This window comes from Geotrypetes seraphini, chromosome 2, assembly GCF_902459505.1.
Source record: "Geotrypetes seraphini chromosome 2, aGeoSer1.1, whole genome shotgun sequence".
In the NCBI taxonomy this organism is placed as follows: Eukaryota; Metazoa; Chordata; class Amphibia; order Gymnophiona; family Dermophiidae; genus Geotrypetes; species Geotrypetes seraphini.
Window position 1 is genome coordinate 333,796,931 of NC_047085.1, and position 24,289 is coordinate 333,821,219.

General features: G+C 44.3%; 1 protein-coding gene across 1 annotated transcript in view; it reads right to left on the reverse strand.

Moving 5' to 3' along the window:
* Positions 1 to 23,968, reverse strand: part of AMPH (amphiphysin) — a 285,388-nt gene extending 261,420 nt beyond the window's left edge. Inside the window, exon 1 of the mRNA XM_033930240.1 lies at positions 23,848 to 23,968. Within this exon, the coding sequence (XP_033786131.1) occupies positions 23,848 to 23,916 (69 nt within the window). The 5' untranslated portion in view covers positions 23,917 to 23,968. The remainder of the gene's footprint in view (positions 1 to 23,847) is intronic.
* Between the last annotated feature and the right edge of the window lie 321 nt (positions 23,969 to 24,289).

The window sequence follows — 24,289 nt, forward strand, 5'->3', positions numbered from 1 at the left end:
TCCCTCCTGCCCTCGGTACTCCACCACCACCTTCAACTTTGGCCCGGCCCAGCCCACCACCCAGAACAATGGCCAATCAGGGACTTCCTTAGGCTCCTCCCTAAGGAAGTCCCTGATTGGCTGAGGTGCCTCAGGCCCCTCCTAAGGGAGGAGCCCGAGGCACCTGAGCCAATCAGGGCCTTAGGCCCCTTCCCATGCATCACATGTTGCACCAGGGTGTGGCCTAAGGCCGACATTGTGCAGGAGCTGGCCGGAGGAGCAGGAGGTGGGGGGAGTCCCAACGGCAGGAAGGAGTTGGCATCCCTCCTGCCATATTAAAGTTTGAGGGGAGGTTTGGCAGTTTTGCGCAGGGGAGGTGGGAGATCTGATGACAAGAGGGGAGCGGAGGTACTGTCGGAAGGCTTTTTTTAATAAAAAATGTTATTAGGCAGATATTTTGCGTGTGTAATACACACCATTTAAAAAAAAAAAATGAAAGAAAATAAAAGCCTGTCGATAGAAGCCCTGACAGCAGTGACAGGAGGCTGCTTCTCCTGTCACTAAGAACATAAGAATTGCTGCTGCTGGGCCAGACCAATGGTCCATCCTACCCAGCAGTCCGCTCACACACTAGGCCCAAGGTCAAGACCAGTGCTCCAAATGAGTCCAGTCTCACCAGTTTACCATGAACTTGTCCAACTTTGTCTTGAAATCCTGGAGGGTGTTTTCCCCTATAACAGACTCCGGAGGAGCGTTCCAGTTTTCTATCACTCTCTGGGTGAAGAAGAATTTCCTTATGCTGCAGAATGGCGCTGACCCTTGGACTTCCCAGTGGCGGCAGACCTCCACGGTGGCTTCGAGTGAGGGAGCACTCAAGCCCTTGGATTTGGAGACATCCTTGTCACCGCCAACGATCTCTGCACCGCTCTGTCCAGAGGGCAGGCAGAGTAGTGACTCATTCTCTGGAGGGGAGGAGGGAGTTGTGCCAGAGCAGGTAGTGGGCGGAGCTACACTCTCGGCTAAAGAGCAGGGGAGTAAGAGCTCTGAAGGAATCGAAGCCTCAGGAAGAACTCCTGCTAACACCCTGGATATGCTTCAGGAGACCCAAAAATCACTTTTTAAACCATCTGTGCAGTCATAATATTGTTCCAAGAGAAAATCTGAAAAACAATAAACGGCAGCGGGTGGGTAGCGGTCCCCGTGGTTTGGAATTTTTGAACTCAATGAATGGTGTGTGAGTGTTCAGTGCTTCCTTCCCTTTCATTTTTGCTAATGAGATGTTAAGATTCCCCTCATCGCAGTTTGTGTGAGTATCCTGCTGCGGTGTGTGGTTTTTGATGAAACACTGCACAACAATTTTTTGGTTAAGTCTTGATTCCTGAAAAGTTTTTGGTGATTATGACAGGTACCAACTTGGTATGCTCAAATATGGTTTTGGTTTTACTGCATCACGTAAGAACTATGAGAAATAGACATTTTTATGTTTACTGACAATAAAATATATAGTCAAGTTTACGTTTCGCACAAGCGACTAAATGAAACAGAATTAAAAGTGTTTTGCTCCCGAGTTTCTTTTATATTCAGTGTCTGGTGCATCACGTTGTAGCATCCAACAATAGTCGGCAAGCATTGACGGATTCCAATTGCCCTGGTATCGTTTCTCCATCGTAGCTATGTCTTGATGAAACCTTTCACCGTGCTCGTCACTCACAGCACCGAGATTTGCGGGGAAGAAGTCCAAGTGTGAATGGAGGAAATGAATCTTGAGTGACATATTGCACTTCATTCTCTTGTATGCTTTGAGAAGTTTGTCTACCAGCTGAATGTAGTTTGGGGCTCTGTAATTGCCCAGAAAATTGTCAACAACGTCTTGCAAGGCTTTCCAGCCAATTTTTTCCGGCCCAACTAACAGATCTTCAAATCGCTTGTCACTCATAACATGTCTGATCTGGGGGCCAACAAAAATACCCTCTTTGATCTTGGCATCAGTTATTCTTGGGAACATCTGTCTTAAATAACGAAAACCTTCCCCTTCCTTGTTCATTGCTTTCACAAAATTCTTCATGAGTCCCAGTTTAATGTGAAGAGGAGGCAAAAATATCTTTGTCGGGTCAACAAGCGATTCATGTGCTACATTTTTCTGTCCTGGAACTAACTTTTTACGGAGTGGCCAGTTCTTTCTAGAATAGTGCGACTCTCTGTCTCGGCTGTCCCATTCGCAGATGAAACAGCAGTACTTTGTATAGCCAAGCTGCAGTCCTAGTAACAGAGCAACGACTTTGAGGTCTCCACAGATATTCCAGTTATACCTGGTATACTGGACATACTTTAGTAACATTTCCATATTCTCATATGTTTCTTTCATATGTGCTGCATAGCCAACAGGTACTGAAGGATAAACGTTGCCATTGTGCAACAGAACAGCTTTCAGGCTTAACATTGACGAATCAATGAAAAGACGCCACTCTTCCGGGTTGTGATCACAACCAAAGACCGAGAACAATCCTTCAATGTCACAACAGAAACAGAGACTGTCGACTTGTGCAAAAAATTTGGTTATATCATGATGCCGGTCTCGAAACACAGAAATTTTCGTACCTGGTGATAGCAAACACCATTCCTGCAGTCTCGAACCTAGCAGCTCAGCTTTTGCTTTTGACAGACCCAAATCTCTGACCAAATCGTTCAATTCGGACTGTGTTATCAGATGTGGATCGCCTGATGAGGATGGTTCAAAATCCGGGTCAATGTCACTGTTAGAACCCTGCACTGCAGTTTCTTCATCTGGTTCGTCTAAGGTCCAATCCTCTGGTGGTTTCGGAACTGGAAGACTGTCATCATGTGGCATGGGTCTCATTGCTGAAGGCAGATTAGGATATTCAATTGACTTCTTGTTTTTGGCAGAGAAACCAGACACATTAGTCAAACAGAAATAACAGTCCGTCACATGGTCTTTCTGTTCTCGCCATATCATCGGAACAGCAAATGGCATCGTCTTTCGAGTACCTCTGAGCCAGGCTCTCAGACTAACAGCACATGTCGCACAGCAAATGTGAGGCGCCCATTGCTTGTCTTGATCACCTATTTTGCAGCCAAAATACAGATGATAGGCTTTCTTTACAAGGGCAGTCATCGAACGTCTCTGAGGCGTAAGTGTATATTCCCCACAGATATAGCAGAATGTGTCGCGGCTGTTACGACACCGACGAGACATATTGCCCGACACCAAAACGTCTATAGCATCAAGCTTACTTACTGTTATATTGCTACAGCTACTATACTACTATACTTTACTATACTGATACTATATACACACACGGACTATCTATATTAACCAAATGAGCAGGATCGGTGTATGGAAGCCACCATTATAGCATGGTGAGACAGCGCAAGCTCGTTCAGACCTGCCCAGACATGCCCAGGATGTCATCTTCCATAAAACAGCTTCCAACCTGGCTAGATTTTATGCATGGACATACCCAGGCGGCACAAACCGTTGTTGATAAGACACTTATGGGAGAAAAAATTGTTTGCATCCAAATATAAGAAAAAAATCACGACAAAATTGAAGATTTCTCTGAAATGGTACGTGATGGGTAATTTTTGATGTAATATTCATGATCAGCACCCAAAATTCTATAAGAAACACCCAGCAGTGTTCAGGAAGCAAAAACTTTGTTGTGCAGTGAAATTTATTGTTTTTCAGATTTTCTCTTGGAACAGTATTATGACTGTACAGATGGTTTAAAAAGTGATTTTTGGGTCTCCTGAAGCAGAACTCGAAACGGGGCTGCGTCGGGACCCCTGAGAGCCTTAAGATTCTTAAGATAAGTGCATTGCATCATTTTTCCAGAGAGATATCTTTTGCATGAGAGCTTTTGAATTTCATGTTGAGTTTGTAAGAACAATTCAACGTTTTTACCAGTGGTCAGAAAGTGATTTTCCATGTACCAATGCAATGACTGGACGGTAAACTCTTTTCCTAAGAGGAGGCTTTCACCTCCTCTTCAGAGTTTCACTTCTCTGAGCATTTTTAAAGTGTCAGCCGCTTTCTCCTCACTGGTAATTATCACCATAATAGTCAGTCTCCTATTTTTCATTATAGCTATTTTACTGACTAGGTTTGATACATAAGTCCCTGTATCCCCTTACCGATCCAGGGCAAGCAGATGCTTCCCCCATGTCTTAATAACAGACTATGGACTTTTCCTCCATGAATTTGTCCAAACCTTTCTTAAAACCAGCAACGCTATCTGCTTTTACCATAACTTCTGGCCACTTCATTTTTAAGCTTAGATCTTTCCTTCCAAACAGAGACCTTGCTAGATGTCAAATACAGAACAAGGTAACTTCACACGGACTTAGCTGTGCAGGAAATGTGAATCTCCTCATACACCCACCATATAGTGCAAAAATGTACAAAGGTCTGTTTTTTTCTTTCGATCACTACATAGCATAATGCCACATAAGCAGCGCTGTTACAAACATATTCTGAAGGTCAATGCTAAGGTTAACAAAGTTTCCTTCCTTGGATCACAAGGAGATACTGACAAACTACTGGAAAAGATCCCAAAACAACTACCCAGGTACAACACCCAAAGACCCACTCAGTGTGTGAACCAGTTGAGTGGAGTGGACTAACTGGGGGGTGGAAATAGGCCCGGAGTTTGCTCAGCAGAATTTCCCAGACCACCTCTTCCTCTCAACACACTGACACGCTGCCACCACCACCACCACTAGGAACACCTCATCGGGTAGGCTAGCAGTGCTTATAAACTTTATAAAACACATTATTATATTTTCTTATAAAGCACATATTTTAACTGAACTCTCTGACATCCTCAGCCTTGCCATTCACAAAAACAGAAGGAAGAAAAGTTCCCATTTCTTGCTGTCTCATGTCCCCGGCCTATACAATATTTTTCTTCAGCAGACCCTTGAAAAGTCTGACCAAATCCTCGTTTCACTAGCACTATAAAGTACTGAGGATGCCATCTCTCCCCATTCCCAGATCCTAAAGTCTAAGATAGTAGCGCAAACTAATGCTGCCCAATTCAGGAAAAAAAATTTCGATTCGATTTTCCTGCCCAATTGGGTGTTTTTTTCAAACATTCTGGTGGGTTTATTTTATAGCTTTTTCACCCCCTTTGGCTTCTCCTAACCACACTGGCGCTGTGGTGTAAACAAAAAGGACTTTTCCTCTCTCTGTTAAATCCTAGCTCACGTTTGCGGTCTAACACCAGCTCTGGCAGGATACACTTTTCAAATCTGACCTATTGTAATCACAAAACAGAAAATAAAATTAGTTTTTCTACCTTTTGTTGTCTAGTTATTTTTCAAATCTTGTTGGTCAAAGGCTCTGGTTGTCTTCTGATAACTTACTTGCCAGGGTCTCCTTCTTTCTCCTTGCTAATCATCCATCTGCCATCTCTGTCCTCCACTTCCATTTCCCTTCCCTCCCCCGGAGGTCTAGCATCTTTCATTTTTTTTGTCTCCATCCACAGATTCACCTTTTCTCAACTACCCTTTCATCCAGCATCTCTCCCTCCTTCCCTACCACTCCAGGGTCCACCATCTCTCCCTTTCTCTTCCCAACTATCCTCCTATCCAGTATCTCTATCCCCCCTCCACACCATCCCTTGTGTCCAACTTCTCTCTCTTTCTGTTCCTTCCCTCCCTAAATCCCATTATCCACCATCTTTCTCCCACTCCTTTGTTTTTAGACCCATTATTTCTTCCCACCAATGTCCGGCATATGCACGCATCTTTTAACTCTCCCTTCCCTCCCTCCCTCTGTGTACTTTTACACCAGGACCCCCTCCCCTGGAGGTTTGTCCTCCCCTGAAGGCCTGTCCCCGCCGAAGGACAGAACCTCACCCCCCGAAGGTCTGTCCCCCTTGAAGGCCTGCACCTCCCCCTGAAGGTCTGCACCCACCCTGAAGGCCTACACCCCAATTCTGAAGGCCTGCACCCCTCTGAAGGCCTGTACCTCCCCCCCAAAGGTCTGTCCCCCCGAAGGACTGCAGCTCCCCCCTAAAGGCCTGCACCTGCCCTGAAGGTCTGTACCTCCCCCCCCCAAAGGTCTATCCCCCCAAAGGCCTACATCCCATCCCTGAAAGCCTGCACCCCCAAATGAAGGCCTGTTCCCCCCCTGAAGGTCTGTTCCCCCCCTGAAGGCCTGCACCCGAAGGACTGTTGTTCCCCCCGAAGGACTGTCGTCCCCCCCTGAAGGACTGTTCCCCCTCCCCCGGGAAGGCCTGTGTGTTCCCCTCTGGCCTCCCGCGCCTCCCTTTACCCGACTGTAGCAGAAAGCAACCTGCAGAAAGGATCGCGAGTACTTTAGCGATCCTTGCAGGTTGCCATAGGCCTCCGGAGTTGTCGTCCCTCTGCCGCGGTCCTGCCCCTTCTCTGACATCAGAGGCAGAATCGCGGCAGAGGGACGAACTCCGGATGCCTATGGCAACCTGCAAGGATCGCTAAAGTACTCGCGATCCTTTCTGCAGGTTGCTTTCTGCTGCAGTCGGGTAAGCGAGGGTCGGGCCATGAGAAGGGAAGTTCCCGGGCCATAACTCCAAGGCCAGGAGCACCCCCTCATGGCTTGCACCCAGGGCTGACCCCCCCCTCGTCCCCACTCAGTACGCCGCTGAGAAGACGGCTTCAGATGTTCAAGTACTGGTAACTAAAGTAGACTCCTTTACTTCCAATATTGAAAAAGTGAAACAAGAATGTTTAGAGAAGGTAGACTCTGAGACTATTCCTTTGAAAAATTCCATTACTACTATAATCAGAGACCAGGCCACTCTTTCACGCAAGATAGAAATGATTGAAAATTACAACTGTCGTCTTAATTTAAGAGTACCGAATTGTCCCCCAATTTTTTCTTCAAAAAATTCCTGGTAGAGAATTTGTCTTTTCCACCAGATCAATTACCACTTATAAATAAGGCTTATTACCTACCAACACCAAAAAGAAATAGTGGTTCGGAAGAAGTACTTATTTTTAAAAATTTACCACTTTCTGGGAATTTACCAGTTGATATTCACTTACAAAATGTAACAGCAGTTTTGGAAGATTCTTTCATGGATGTAAAGGACAGAGCTACATTAATTGTAAATTTTATATTTGAACAAGATCTCAATTCAATCATGCGGTTATTCTTTAAAAAAATAGGTACGCCTTTCTATTGTCAACGTATATGGCTACACCATGATGTTACAAAACCAACACAAGAAAGGTGTAAGCTATTTTTAGCAATGTGAGAAGATACAAAGAAGTTGGGGGCTACTTTTACTTTAGCTTATTCTTGTAAATGCATAATTAAGTATATGGGTTTAAAATATGTTTTTTATGCACCTGATCATCTAAGATCCTTTCTGGACCTTAAGGGGTTAATCAGAGGTGGCGAGTCTAGCTCTAAAAAATAAAATCCGGGGGGTTAGACGTATTAAGCCTGTTTCTTATTTTATAATTGGTAATTTTACTTTGATTATCTCCCTGTAACTGGATCGCTCTCCTAAATTGAGGTCTATGAAGGAGTTATAACCACCAAGAATTGGTTTTGTTTCCAAATAGGAATGTGAATATTTCTTGTTTTGTTCTTTTTTACATGATGGATTATGACTCTATTGCTTTAACAAGTTGTATTACTTGTGAATACTATGATAATGAATAAAATAAAAAATAAAAAAAGAGTTGATTTCTAATTATAGGACCGCTCTGGAAACAAACCAGATAGAAAAAACTCCCCTTTAAAATAAAAAGGAGAAAATAATCTCTGGTGAAAAAACCAGGTCAAAAACAACAGTCCATACGGACTACTCAGCACGCAATAGTTATACACCATACTAATAGCAGAAGGTTATCTAAATCATAGTTTGAAGCAGGTGTTGCATCGAAAACTCCAAAACTCAGAAAAAATACATTGAAAACACAGTGCTTAGCTTCTAACACCGCCGTACAGTTCTCTGGCGTCGCCACAGTTCAACCGATGATTGTAATCCAAAGATTTTGCTTCTGCAGAGTAATCATCCACATGCACTCGCTCCTTGAAACAACAAGAGTCCTTGCAAGACCTTGTTTCGCAGAACGCTGTGTCGGGAGAACAATCTCGCTTAGTTCTAAATCTCAAATTAAGCCATGGCTAAATCATTAGGATAGCTAAGAGCTTTCCTTCAGCCAGCCTTCTCCCATTGGGCTTACAGCATTGCAGAACATTTCTCTGGAAACCCACTCCCCCAGACTCCAATCCATATTAATATTTCCTCTCTCTTTATTTCACAGTTTAGAAGAACAAATATGCACAATCAGTCTGGAAATTACTCTGAATCCTGGAATTAATCTGTATTTCTCCACCTGAGAACTCTACCCTTTGCCTGATGTAACCTGAGGACTCCTGTTACAAAGAAGTACATCCATTCTTTTCTCTAGGGTTTTATCCTTTCACTACAGAGAGGTTTACCCCACCACCAGACATGGCTGTGGTCTACAATGATTGAAGCTTCCTGGATATTGCCTAGTTTTAGAGAAAGTCCCATCTTGGAGGCTGGAAGAAATGCACTGATACCTACTCTTTTTCCCAAGAACACTCTCCCTAACCTTTTAAGGGGCAATTTCCTGGAGGAAAGTCCATAGTCTGTTATTGAGAAAGATATGGGGGAAGCCCCTGCTTGCCCTGGATTGAGAGCATGGAATGTTACTACTCTTTGGGTTTTGTCCAGGTACTAGTGACCTGGATTGGCCACTGTGAGAATGGGCTACTGGGCATGATGGACCATTGGTCTGACCCAGTAAGGCTATTCTTATGTTCTCCCCAGGGGGTGTCTATCTCTTCCTTTTCTCCTAAATCTAAAACCTCTCCTTTTATATTCCCTTCTCTTTTCAGAATGGAAGTGCTAATTAGAACAGCTGGAGGTTTAATGACTCATCGGCCTTCCCTGGACTTTCCTTAGCCCAACCCCTCTGTCTTCAGGCCCCATAGCCCTTTGGTAGGGTTACCAGATGTCTGAATTTCCCCAGATATGTTCTCCTTTTGAGAAAATGTCGGGGGGTGGGGGGGGGCAGGATAGCTTTTCAAAACCCGGCACTTTGTCCGAGTTTTGAAAAGAAATCGCATCAGGAAGGGGCATCTATGCATGTGCAGATGCCACACGGTGACATCACGCGCGCATGCACATGACATCATGTTGCATGTACGCACACACGGATGCCTTCCTGTCCAACAAACAGGCAGTGGGGCTGGGAGCAAAGCTAACGGCAAAGCTGGGGAGTAACTGGGCAGGGATGGGGAGAACTGGGCGGGCCTGGGGGCAGGTCTAGGGGGTCCGGATTTTACTGAGGTAAAATCTAGTAACCCTACCCTTTGGGAATTTTTTTTATTTATAACTACTTTCTTATTTCAATCAAGCAGAATAATTACAACTTGAATAGATCAATTAAATATAATAGAAACACCCAAAAGAGGAAAACATATTATTAGGATATTTAGTCAACAATATTTGAGAAAATCAACAGGAAATAAAAAACTCAAATGAAATTATCATTCAACAATACAGAAAGCGGCAATATTCTGCATTACCTAAAACCGATAGATCAAGTTATACATCATTTGTTACAGATGCTCCTCCTTCTCTTGATTCAATAAACTCTAACAGCTGTTTGGGTTCAAAAAATAAGAAATTCTTAGTTTGATAGGTAATGAAACATTTTACTGGAAATTTTAACAAAAAAGTTCCACCCAAGGCTAGGGTTCTTGGCCTTAATGCCAGGAGTTCCTTTCTTCGCCTCTGGGATTTTTGAGCCATATCAGGAAATATACTACTAAACCCTTTCAAAGGAGCTCAGGCTTTAAACTTGCCTGTATTTACTGAGAGAATATTTCCTTGTCCCTACCTTTTCATACTTCATGCCAGGCAGCTCCAGTTATCCATTATAATACCAATCAGGGCTTTAGGCCCCTCCCCGTGCATCTCAGGATTCACTGGGAAGGAGAAGGCCTGTCATTTTGAAGAGGTGAGCCTGCCGGCAGTAACGAGTGAACTGCCCTCCTGCCGGTCTTATAAAAAGGTACGAGGAGTTTCAGAGCAGTGTATGGCCCACTGGCTATGGGAGAATGTTGGGGGAAGCATGCTGCCAAGGGGGGTCAGAGGGGCATGGCGCACTGGACCACCAAGCTTGTGTGGTGGGGGCTCTCAGGGGGGAAGCTTGTTGTTGGGGGGGAGGGGGATTATGTACGCAGCTCTTATGTGTGTGCTGTACACATACAACAGCTGCGCCCATTTAAAAAAATCCAGCAGCAGGAGGGAGTGGACCTTAGCCTAAGAAGAAGGCTAAGGTCTAGATTCACTAACTTGCCCGATCGTGCCCAATCCGTGGCCGATCCGCGGCAGGCCAACAAATTCACAGAGGGTCAGCATGCTAATGGGGGCAATTGGAGGAACGCCCCCAACCGACCACATGGATCGCTAGTGAACGATCCTGAAGCATGCGCAGACCATCTTCTTTGTCTGTAGATGGTCTTCTCATGCTTACAGAGCTGCTTCTTGCTTTTTTTCCCATTTTTGCACTTTTTAAACTTTGCGAGCCCATGGTTTTAACCCGCACTGCGGGGGAAGGGCAGGAGAGTCAGGGAGGCAGAGAGCAGGTCGCGGCAGGGAGCAGAAGAGTCAGGGAGACTGACAAAGATGAACCTGTGCAGGGCAGGATTAATTCATCCAGGGCCCCTAGGCACACAAGTACACTGGGCCCCTTGCCCTGCCCCACCCCACCCCACCATGCGCCCAGACAGAAACAGGAAGCTGCGTCAGAGGGCTTGCACAATTACAGTTCCTATTGCCTTTCTTACCCACGTTGCCTTTCTTACTCATTGCCTTTCTTACCCAGTTCCCATTGCATTTCTTCCCATTGCCTTTCTTACCCATGTTGCTTGCTTGCTTGTGTGTGTGTGTGTGGGGGGGCGCATTACTGATTGATGCTGGAGGGGCCCATCGCTGTTTGGAAAAAACAATGTTGATGCCCTCCTTCATCGGGCCCCCCCTGACCATTTCGGGCCCTAGGCATGTGCCTACTTGGCCTATTGGTTAATCCTGCCCTGAACCTGTGTTCTTTCTACTTTCCTTCACAAAACTGAGACTATTTTGTTACCAGAAATAGCTTTTGTTGGTGTATGTGGTCAAAAGAGAAACACAGGTTCAGTTTCTTCTCTATATATCCTCTGTAACAGCTGAGTATATCATTAAATATACTTGAGCATATAAACTGAGCCATCGCTTGATTTAAAAATCATGGAGGAAACCTACGGATGTTTGATTCTTTTTTTTTTTTTTAACAGGATGAGTCGGGGAGGCAGAGAGTAGGTCGAAGCAGAAAGCGGGTTTATTTCAGGGCATGCTGGGCAGTCGGAAAGGAGATGAGCGACTGGTCCCCAGCAGTTGCTTCTTGTTGATCGGCCAGCCCAGTCAGTGTTCAAGATTTTTGTTTAGTGAATCGCGTTCCTGCCTACTTTGCATGCCGTTTCCCCTCATTTGCACGCACGGATCAGAATCGGATCAGTACAGAGGCACACGGGTTGCAAAGGGCTCGCAAACCGATTGGTACATGATTGGTTTGCTTAGTGAATCTAGCCCAAAATCTACACTCAATTCTCACCCATTTCCCACCCCAAAACAGGCTCTGCAGTTTGTGTGTGAATTAGCGCATGCTATCATATCAGCATGATAATGCTAAAGCTGGCATTTAATTCATATGCCAGCTGCTTAATATGCTTTGGTAATAGTTCACTTAAAAGTAAGTACAATCTGGTAGTCTGCCCCCTTTTCATTTTTTACAAGTGAATGTCCAAACAAAATTTCTGCATGCTGGACACGTTTTACATTTATTTATTTAATTTCTTCTCTATCTAACAACATGCTCCTCGCGGCCCCGTCGGCTCTCCCTCTGACATCACTTCTTATATGTGGCACCCAGAAGTGACATCAGCGGGAGAGCCGATGGGGTCGTGACCACCGCAAACAACAACTTCAACTAGAGGTATGGGGGAACGGAAGGTAGTGAGGAATGGGAAGAGGAGGGGTGCTGGCGCCCCCACAACATGGCACCCAGGGTGGACCACCCCACTCGCCCCCCTCTCTTACTACACCACTGAGTAGTAGTAATCATTTCCAAAGCACTTAGATACAAAGTACAGTACTCCCCCGAAATTTGCGGGGGTTCTGTTCCAGGAAATGCGGTGTTTCGCCTGTCAAAAGGCAGGGGAGGCAGGAGAGGGCAGCTGGAGCGCCAGCAGGTGAAGAAAATCACTCGCGGTCTACTCCGACCGCCTCTTTCTGTAGTAAAGTTGGGCTAAACCAATCAGGAGCTGCTTTGACAGCCTGAAGTTAGGGAGATAAATGCAGACTTAACGCTAGTATTCTGCATCGGCAGAATTTGCACTCAGCATGCATCACCCCACTGCCTAAATTCCAGCAACCTTTTAAGAAATTACCTCTATGCAGAAGCTTGGCACTTGCTACAGTTCAATTTTGGCTATTAACCTCTAGCAAGTACAAAATGATACTGCTGCTTAGTAAAAGAGGGCCTGTATTTTACTGAGTTAATTTCACTGTGGGGATCTGGACTGAATTCAAGATCAGTCGCTTGCGAGAACTCCATTTTATACTCCTTCATCGAATCATGTATATGCACCCTCTGTGAGTCAGCAAGATGGGAGCAGCAACTGCAGAGGGATGTGCCACGTGCAAACGGGGGCACCGGTGTGGGCCTCTTCAAGAATCGCAGACTTTTGGACTAGTGCATGTGAACCTTTAAGTGGTGCCCTTGCAGTGAAACCAGATGCGAGTCCACAGCTGAGTTTGTTAGATAAGATGGAAGGCCACGTTTATCTGTAAAGCAAGTCTGATTGCGAAGCAATGTAACTTAACTGCAGTGGCTCGCAGAATAGCCTTGACCTTGGCGTTATGGAGGAATCGACAAAACAAAAAAAAATAGACCAAGAGAATCCACCGAGAAAAAAAGTCCAAGAGAAACCAAAGAAACATTGTGGAGAGACGATGTTCCTGAAATGGACGTAAGTCAAAATACATAAATTTATAAGTCCTTAAGGTATTTTTGTGGATTGCTATAAATTTATGTATTTTAACTAAGTCCATTTCAGGAACATCATTTCTCCGTGGAGGAATCAACTTCATGAGTGCGCACGTATGGAATCCCTGCACAATATTCAGTGTTATCTAACTGGCCAGGAACAGCTCCTGACCAGTTAAATAGCGCTAAGCTGAGAGGCACCCAGGGCAGTGGCGTCCCTCCCCCGCCCTCATCTCTGCCCCCCCACTACTTCCCCAATCCCCCCTGCTGCGCCTGCGCCCCCTTCCCTTCACCTTTACCTCTATTTGTTGACTGCTGCAAGCAACGAGAACTTCAATGGCTCTCCCTCTGATGTCACTTCCTACACGCGGCACTCGGAAATGATGTCAGTGGGAGAGACGATGCGGTTGCGAGGAACGTGTTGAAGTTGTTGCTAGAGGTACGGGGAAGGGAAGGGGGGGCGCACGTCTGGCGAGGGGAGGCCGGGGGGCATAAAGGAGAAGGGGTGCTGGTGCCCCCACCAACTTGGCACCTGGGGAGGACCCCCCACACACACACCTTACTACGCCACTGGCTAAACTGGCTAAGTGCTAATATTCAGCATGAGATGGCCAATGAATATTAGCAATGTGACCTGGATTCTCTATAGGGTGCCGATATTGACTGCCACCTAAAAAGCAGCCACTGACCATGTGCGCCTATAGAGAATTGTGCCTCTGCGAAAGATAGGCACCGGAAAAGTAGGCCAGGGTTTCCCGGGCCTATGTTTCCGGTGCCTGTGCTGTGAATCGTGCCTACATAGGTGCTTTACGGTGCCTAACGCCACTTCCAGGAGTAGCCACATCCATAGTGGCATTAAGCACATAGTGCCTATGTGGGTGTGATTCCAGCACCTTTTATTTAGGCGCTGGTAGCTGCTTTATTTTTACCATCTTTCAGCATTTTAAACAGTTTCTCAATTAACTTAGTTTTGGTGCCATTTATAGACTATTCCCCTCAGTGGCTAGCGGTTAGCCATCTATGTCACGTGACTTAGCCAAAGAGTATCAACATTCCATGCTACCTATCCAGGGCAAGTCGTCTATGTTTAGTGTTCAAATCCAGTCACTTAAATAGGTTGCCAATCCTTTGTCCGCTATAAACTTAGCCGGCCAGTGTTTAATATTGACATTGACAGCTATGTTTGAGCCGACCAAAGATGGACCGGATATTCAATGCCTGTCACTAGAAATGGCCCAGCACTGAATATCCTGGCTCAGTGCCGACTGCAGGAGTCAGCCCGGCTAATTCCTGTGGCCTGAATATTGGCCCCTGTGTGTCTATAGAAAATAAGAGCATAAGATTTGCTGCTGCTGGGTCAGACCAGTGGTCCATCGTGCCCAGCAGTCCGCTCACGTGGCGGCCCGTAGGTCAAAGAACAGTGCCCTATTTGAGTCTAGCCTTACCTGCGTTTGTTCAGATTTTGGATAATGTGAATTGTTATTCTGTGTTGTTTTGGGGGTTATTTTTTGTTTTTTGCAGCAGTGACATAATAAACAAATTCAACCTAAATTCCAGAACAGAAGAAACAAGCTGTCATAAAGCAGAACAACAAACAGACAATGACCCTTCCAGCCTGAATTACTATTAGTAAAGCAAAACAGAAATATCAAACTAAGGGGCCCTTTTACTAAAAGGCTTGGCAGGTCTTCCCATATGACATGTTAAGCCCAGATTCAACACAACAGTATGCAGGGCTTCTTTTTTTGGCTCCCTTTTATCAAGCTGCGCTATGGTTTTTTTAATCGCTGGCTGCTGCGGTAAATGCTCTGACGCTCACAGAATTCCTATGAGCTTATACTGCAGCAGCTGGCGATAAAAAAAACCTAATATGGCTTGATAAAAGGGGGGCCTTTATTTTTAAATTTTTATTTTGCAAGTCCTGTACTAATTTTTGCATTGCAAAAAATTAACACAGAAGCACTTAGGCCCGTGGAGGAGTAAAAAATCAAAAGAAACGTCCAATTTGGACGTAGGGTGCTAGTTGCCCAAAGTCGGCAGCGGCAAAATGTACATTCTCAAAAAGTACATCCAAAATTTTTTTTTTAATCGTCTATCTATACGTCCAGGCATATGATCGTCCAGACCACCATTAAGTCTATCTTTATACCACATTCTCGTCCAAATATTTGTCGAAGTCCCAAATGCCCAGAAAAGACCTTTTTGGTCGTGGGAGTGGCCAGCAATGCGATGGACTGGCCACCCAGACATGGCAAGAGAACAGTGGGGCACCTTACAGGGCACTGCTGTGATATTCAGAAAAAGGATGCCACATAAACATCTCACCACAACTTCTTAATTGGTCATGGTGAGCCCCCCAAACCTACCATACCCACCTGTCAACAACCCGAATAGCCCTTATTGCTGCAGGTGGCACCTATTTGGTGGTACTGTAGGGTTTTGAGGGGTTTTGGTGGGCTCACATTTTTAATCATAAATGCAATGGTTAGAGTGGCTTATGGGCTTGTGTCCTCCTCTCTATGGTTCACTAGACATGGGCCAAACTCACTAGCCCACCCCCTAGACTACTTAAGCCACCTCTGTGCTGCTCTACTAGGCTTTCCTATGCCAGGTGCTGATGTTCTGGAGGCAGGTATGCATGTTTTTATTCCAATTTTTATGGTGGTGTGGGAGGGGGGATCAGTGATCACTGGGGCAGTGTGTGTGTTTGTGTGTGGGGGGGGTCTGTACTTTGTGTCTGTGGTAGTCACTTTGGATACCTTCTAGGCACAGACCTGCTTTTAGATTGCCTAAGTCACAATGTATAAGTTCCATCCAGGCAGCCTCGTAAAACTTTTGATTATCCCTGCAGTACGACTAAGTTTAGTTTGGCCCATGTCCCACCCAAATCCTACCCTCACCATTCCTCCAAAAACACCCCTTTCAACTCTGGGAACACAGCGGGATTCAGAGGCCTACACCTGGAGTACTGTGTTCAGTTCTGGTCACCGTACCTCAAGAAGGACATGGAGGTACTTGAGAGGGTCCAGAGAAGAGCAACTAAGCTAATAAAGGGCATGGAGGACCTCTCATATACTGACAGACTGAAAAAGCTAGGGCTTTTCTCCCTGGAAAAGTGGAGACTTAGAGGAGACATGATAGAAACCTTCAAGATCATAAAGGGCATAGAAAAAATAGACAGGGACAGATTTTTCAAATTAAGGGGATCAATAAGTACAAGGAAATTGAAAGGGGAGAGGTTTAGAACAAACGCCAGGAAGTTCTTTTTCACACAGAGGGTGGTGGATACATGGAACGTGCTACCAGAGGATGTGGTAAACAGGAGCACGCTACAGGGGTTCAAAGAAGCTTTGGATAGGTACTTGGAAGACAAAGGGATTGAGGGGTACAGATAAGAGTAAAGGTAGATTATAGGGATGGGATTAGAGGTAAGTTACAAAATTAATCAGGGACCACTGTTCAGGCACTAGGCCTGATGGGCCGCCGCGGGAGCGGACCGCTGAGCAGGATGGACCTCTGGTCTGACTCAGTGGGGGCAACTTCTTATGTTCTTAAATTCTATGGATATTGTCTAAAAATATGTTTTATCAGCACTTGGACGACCTGTCTTTTAGATCATCCAAGTGTTGACTTGGATGGGTTTTTAGTTATATTTTTGTTTTGATTATGAGCCCCATATTGTATAATCAATACCTTCACTTAGGCGCCCTTCCAGCACCTAAGTTAAGAAGAAAAACTCTGTTTAAAATGCCTTGAAAACCTTGATCTACATTTCCAACACCTACCTTTGCAAGAGGCGTGATTCTTTAAACAGCGTTGTGACGCGACTGGCATGCGATCAGCGGCCGCTGTTAAGGTAGCTGCCAACAATGTTGCTGTTTAGAGAATCCAGCTCTTAGGGATTTACATTTAAGAGGCGCTGAAGGCAGAATTCAGTACATGGTACATACTGATGATGTCACAATGATGTCAAGATTGTGCATCAGACATGTCCACTTGCTTTGAATCACAGCCATTGTGAATAGGGATTCTCTTCTTATTTTCTTAGCCTTTTGGGAATGAGGTTTAGTATGCTATATATATTTCATGTGTTTTGCTTGAATAATGTATTATTAAACATCTTTTTCTATTATTATCAAAGAGGAGTCCTCTTTATCCCCCAAAATAGGTTTAGTATGCAATACATATATTTTTTCATGTACTTTGCTTAAGTAATCCATTATTAAACATCTTTTGACCTTAATTTCAAAATGAAGTCCTATAAACCCCCAAAAATAGAAGCCCTGTTCACCTATATGCGGATGCCTTTGACACATCTATGTGATGCCTAAGCCACACCCACCTAACTCGCGCCTACCAAGCACTCAACTCATGCTCAAAAGTAGACCTGCTTTTGCAACACCTACATTTTAGGCATTACGTAGACATATTAGGACACTGAGCAGCATGCGATTCTGTAAATGGATGTCTATATCAAAGCCATGTCCATGCCACACCCACCCCATTAGGCATAGCTTTGTCTGATAGGCGTCCACGAAATTGTGGATGCTTATTTTGTGAATCACGTCCAACCTTTGGAATCACGTTCAGCCTTTGGACGTCTAAGTTTCAATTATTGCTTGTTAAACTCGTTAATTGGGCTTATTATCCACTTTTTTGGACGTCTAAGTCAATGGACGTCCACATTGTGGACGCCTAAAGTTAGACGTCCTTTACAGAATCTGCCCCAGTGCCTTATATAAAATAGGTACAGAACTTTACCTGAAAATCCTTTCATATACAATGAGAGATCCTAAATGGAAGTCTGACCCCTAGTGTAATACAAGAATATTACTGCTAGAGGCCATTTTGAGACCCAAGATTGTCACAGAAGGAATGATTGGATATTACCCCCACCCTATATGACACCAGGAACACCTGGTAAGGCTTGGGTAGGGAAAGGAGGTATGGGTTTGCTTGGAATGGCACCTCAGGGCAGGTTGGAATGGCACCTAGGGAAGGATTGCCCTAATGAGGATGCCTTGTGGAAAGGGGTTGTGTCATCATGGGAGATCATGCCTTGAGGGGGTTGCCAAAAGGGCAGATACTGCAACAGGAAGCTCTGCCATGGGGAATTGTGGCATCTAGGGGGCTTGTGGTGTGTGCCACTTGTGGGAGGGGGATGTTGTGGCATTGGTGGGGGAAGGGTGTTACTGCTACAAGAACTATTTGCCATGGAATGATCATAGGGGGTGGGGATGATAATAAGGGTGGCCATTGGGAGAGGGTGATTGGAGGGGCAGACATCAACAATTACAGCTGTTAATGCCATTGTTTTTTTTGCAGTGAAATGGGATATCTATACCTGTAATGTAGACCCACCCAGGCCACTCTCTCCCCACCCTACCCATACTACCTTGATATCTAGACTACTGCAACGTACTTTTCTCGGGCCTCCCGCAAACCCGTCTCTCACCTCTTCAATCAAACTTAAGGTTTAGTTTAGTTCAATCCATTCAAAATGTTGCTGCGCGACTCATATTCTGTGAGAGCCGCTATTGTCACATTACCCCTCTCCTCAAGTCGCTTCATGGCTCCCCACCGATTTCCAAATACAGTTTAAACTCCTCTTGCTGACTTACAAGTGCATTCACTCTGAAGCCCCCTGATATCTCTCCTCATTCATTTCCTCCTATGTTCCCCCTCCCCCCAGTAATCTTCACTCTTCAGGCAAGCCTCTTATCTGTACCCTTCTCTTTCACTGCCAATTCCAGTCCGTCCTTTCTTTCTTGCGGCACTGTATGCCTGGAACAGGCTGCCTGAATCAATACATCGTGCTCCATCCATCCCTGACAGTGTTCAAATCCAAGCTAAAGGCCCACTTTTTTTGAAATTGCTTTCAACTCTTAATCCTCATTCACTGCTGTCAGATACCTATACCCACTGTAATCTACCCAACCCTGAAATGTCTTGTCTAAATTAGATTGTAAACTCTTCTGAACAGGGACTGTCTATTGTATGTTAAAATGTACAGTGCTGCATACGCCTTTCAGCGCTATAGAAATAATAAATAGTAGTAGTAAGTGCCATTCTATGAAGGACACTCTGAGCTGAGTGTCTTTTATAGAATAGTGAATAGCACAAATCCCCCCCCCCCCCCAAATTTGCATGCTAGCATTTATACCATTTGAAACCTGGAGTAAATGCCGGCACGCAACTCATGGCATTTGGGTGTGTAAATGGTGCTTTTTCTATAACACTGCATGCAAATTTTCAGAACACCTCTGACTCGCCCTTGCCCTTTCATCACCATGCCCCCTTTTGGATTGCACACTAAGGGATTTAGGCACCCAAGGTTATTCAGTAGTATAGCATGCAGCCAGATGTGCATGCAAATCCTAATTAGTGCTAATTAATGTTAATAATTGATTGCTAGCATCCAATTATTGACTGCAATTGGCTCATACCTAATTAAGTTGCACACACATCTCATGATCATGCACTAGTTTGGGTGCCCTTTATAGAATCTGGAGATATGTGTCTTTACAAAATAGATTCCTACAGTGATCCTAATAGCATATAAATGCTCTCAAATTAACCCCTGGTCTGAAAAAAAGCTGTAAATGTGTGCATATCCTCTGCATATGCAGGTAGATTTCATAAAATGCACTTATACGAGCATTATTCTACTCGTGCACCTGGCTCATATAAGTATATACACCTATTTGTCATAGTGCATCCTTGTATGCATGCGGTAATATTGTAAGAAACATGTTATGCATATAGTAACATCTGTGCATGAAAGAAGCCTTTATCAAATTGCTTCCTTAGATATATAAAAGGCAATTTTATAATCAAATGCTCACATTTACACACCACTTACATGCATAAATGTACAGAATATTGTCACTAATGTATGCAAGATGCAGCAGTGACTAAGTATTTATTCGGGGGGAGGGGAGAGGGGGTAAATCACATACCCCTGGATTCTATATACGATGCCCAGATTTGGACACCTAAATTTGGGTGTGATCCCTAGATATTCAAGTTTCAAGTTTCAAGTTTTATTTCACATTTGATGAATCGCCTATTTCGAAATTCTAGGCGATGTACATAATAATATCATATAGAAACTTTAACCTAAATACAATAAAATCAGTTATGACTCACATGAAAGATAGGGAAGGAGGGTAAAGTTACAATGGGGAAGAAGAAAAAAAACAAAAAACCAGGGAAGAACGAAAGGTAGGGTAAAAATTTTCAAAGCTTTTCTTGCATATTTGTTTGAGTCAAATAAAAATTTGTTAGAGATGTCCCTTATTTAAGTTATAGATCGAAGGCGTCCTTAAATAAATGAGATTTTAAAAGCTTTTTAAATATTAGGATATCACTTTCTATTCTGATGTAATGGGGAAGTGAATTCCACCATTGTGGTCCTGCAACAGTAAATATATCAGCTCGTCTCGTTCCAATGATTTTTAACGATGGCACAGTTAGTAAATTTTGATTAGAAGAGCGCAAAGATCTTTGGGGTTTGTATGGAATAAGTGATTTTAAAATAAATTGTGGTTCGCTGAATGTGAGGGACTTAAAAATTAGGAACATCAGTTTGTAGAGGATCCTATGGTTAACTGGTAACCAATGCGCGTCAATTAATAATGGGGAGACGTGATCGAATTTTTTTGCATTATAGATTAACTTTATGGCCGTGTTCTGAATGATTTGCAGTCTTGTTTTTTCTTTTTGGCTGATATTTAAAAATAGGGCATTACAGTAGTCGATTTTAGTTATGATGAATGAATGGATTAAAATCTTTAAAGAGGAAGGATAGAGATATTTGGAAATAGATCTAATCTGTCGAAGTTTGAAGAAACATTGTTTAACGATGGTAGAGATGTGTTCGTGATAGGATAAATTATTATCGAAAAGTACTCCGAGAATTTTAACTGTAGGTTCCGTGCTGATAGGTATATTATTAATGAGAAAAGGTTTTATAAGTGAGATATCTTTTTTCCAATTAAATAGGATGGATTTTGTTTTGTTAATATTCAGAGCTAGTTTGTTTGAGTTCAACCAGTTATGTATTAGTTCTAATTTTTGATTAATAGAAAAGATGTCAGTGTTGCTTTCGGGATCTACAGGGTGAATCAATTGGATATTCATGCAACTTAATTGGCTAAGGAGCCACTGCGCAATAATTGGCTACTAATAACCAACTACTGATGTTGATTGCTACCCAGACTGCATAGAACACAACTCAAAAGGAGACATGACCACGGAAGGGGCATTGGCATATCAGGAGCATTCTGGAAATTTGCATGTATTGTTTCAAAATAATGGCTCAGTGTATCCAACTTGGTGTCAGCATTTACATTAGATTTCAGCAGATGTAAGGCTGGCACTCAAGGTTAGGGTGCAAGAATTGGCTCTAAGTGTGATTCTATAAAGGGTCATGTATCCTTTATAGAATCAAGCATAGCGCCAATCTTTTCTGGCACCCAGTTTTGAACACCATTTATAGAATGCAGCCCATAGTGCATAAATGCAAGGGGGCATTCACATGCCCAGTGCTGTCACACATATAACATACAGAATACTGTAGGGTCACATGTGCCCTTGCTGCATTTACGTCTATGACTGGTATAACTGTGGATGTGCAAATTTGTAACATTGCCAATGCTGGGTTACACTAGTATTCTATAATGGAATCTAGGTGCCCATATACCATTATATCAGTGGTTCCCAATCCTGTCCTGGAGGACCAGCAACCAGTCAGGTTTTCAAGATAGCTCTAATGAATATGCATGGGGAAGATTTGCTTGCATTTCACCTCCATTATATGCAAATCTCTCTCATGCATATTCATTAGGGCTATCCCAAAAATCCGACTGCCTGGTAGTCCTCCAGGACAGGGTTGGGAACACTGCATTATATTATGGCCTCTCACCACATGGCATTGGGGAGCCTAACAGAGGCCACCCAGCTATAGAGTTGTCTTATGTTCTAGTCCTTTGGTTTAGAACAGGGGTAGGGAACTCCGGTCCTCGAGAGCCATATTCCACTCGGGTTTTCAGGATTTCCCCCAATGAATATGCATTGAAAGCAGTGCAAGCACATAGATCTCATGCATATTCATTGGGGAAATCCTGAAAACCCGACTGGAGTACGGCTCTCGAGGACCGGAGTTTCCTACCCCTGGTTTAGAATGTGATTTAGAGATAGCTGGTACCAGATCTGTGCCATGGCCGCATCAGCTATTCATTAAGCACAATGAAAAACTAATGTGGAACCCAGGGCCACTCATTCCAGGTACCCAAGTAGCAGGAGTGTTTATTGATTCCAAAATGTTCTCAGCAGCCATCTTTCAATCAACTAAAAGACAATCATGAAAGACAATCGCCTTCTACTGCAATTGATTGCTTATGAAGCACAGTAGGGACGGTTATTAGTAATAAAGGACACGCTCGCCTCTTATTGATTGGTGCCAATTCTGTGGGTGTGCACACCTCCAAGTCTGAGGAAAACTTCAGTGTGTTCACCCCCAATCTTTTTTGAAAGTAGGTTTTTCTGCTCTTATTATGTTGAAAGTGAGCACCTGGGTCAGCGCTGACAAGCAGACTCTTTCAAGTCAAAAGCAATGCATTGAATGCCAGAACTGTCTTTCTACAGTGATCTGGGCAGCATTTTGCCTCAATTCACTTGAAGCCTGACCACTTAAGCAAATAAAAAAAAATCAACGTCTAAGAATATAAACCGATGTATTTTTCCTGATCAAAAACTGCTGACATATAAGAAATTCTAAGGCACAATATGTAAAAATATAAAATGAGCAAATAGCAGTGTTTCTAAAATAACTAAGAACAATACACTATAACCATCCACACAGCATTAAAAAAAAAAACACTCCTTCATTTAAAATTTGACGGTATTATAAAATTATCCATTTCTAATATAGATATAAAATTGATGCAATAGCTAACAACTTCCAGTGAAAGCGACCAGTGAGTCCATTTTCTAGAAAAGTTTTGCAATCATTGCCCTGATCCTAAATGCAACACTAAAATGCCATTGAATTGAAGCGTTATATTAACAGAGATGGTATGCTGAACCCAACAGAAGAAAGCTTAAAGTAGGAAAGAAAAGCCACTTCAAAATATATCATAAACAGCACAATTTTTCTTCAATGTCTAGTCTTTTCATCTGTTTTAATAGGGCTCCTGCGCCCTTCTACATCTTCCTCTGACCTTCTGTAGGACATATTGCCAGAACGGGTCATTCGGATATGTTTACTGTAGAATACTTCAATTACACAATAGAAAGTGGAAAGCCTTTCTTTTCAGCAGAGTTCTTGCATCGACAGAAGTGCAGCAATCTTCAATCACCTCCACCCCCCCCCATGCGGTATAGTATCTAATCCTGCTGCATTAAAGTACACAAACATGCAGGGCTCTAGTAATGCATGGCTCCGATAACGCCCCTCCCCCCTCTCCCTTTCTTCTCCTGTCACTGTGGCACACAGGCGCCTTTGCCCTGGGAATACATGCGCTAGGCTAGAAGAGTGGCAGGGCACGAGTCTTGAGCTGGCCCTTTGTGTGCCATGGGGGGGGGGGGGCACCTACGTCCTCCCCAAGGCATGGCAAGCATCCAACAGCGGTGCCCGAGAGATTGCATCCTTCCCTTCCACCCTCCGGTCTCAGCCAGCCCGGGGCCGAGAGGTGCGGCCGTTATCCGCTGTTTTGCGGTAGCCTGGGCTTCCCATCCCCCCCCCCCCCGCTCCCTTGGCCGCCTTTCTATCTCCCTCCCCCCTCTCACCTTTTCCTGCGCCCTGCTCAGCCGCTTCTGCACGTTCTTGGCGAAGATGCCTGTCTTCATGTCAGCCATGGCTGCAGATCCGGGGAGCTTAGAGAGGAGAGGCAGAAGAGAGCCCGCCGGCTGAGAGAGACTGACAGAGCTGAGGTGGGAGGGGGGATGAGGGAAGGAGGGCGAGAGGGAGGGGAGACTCAAGGAGGAAGGGCTTAAAGGGGGGGGGGTACAATTCGAAAGGGATACTGCTGTAAGAGCTCCCTTCAGAAATGCTGTATTCTGTTGCATAACATATTTGGGGATCCTTTTTTCCTACATCTGGAGAATTTCCTGCCATGTCTTTCGTTCCTGCACAGCTGACGTCTACAGAGAGGCAATTAATGGCACCCCTTTCTTTTTCAATGCTTCAGTCAAGAAACACCAACTCTGAAGAGAAAGGAACGCTGTCCAG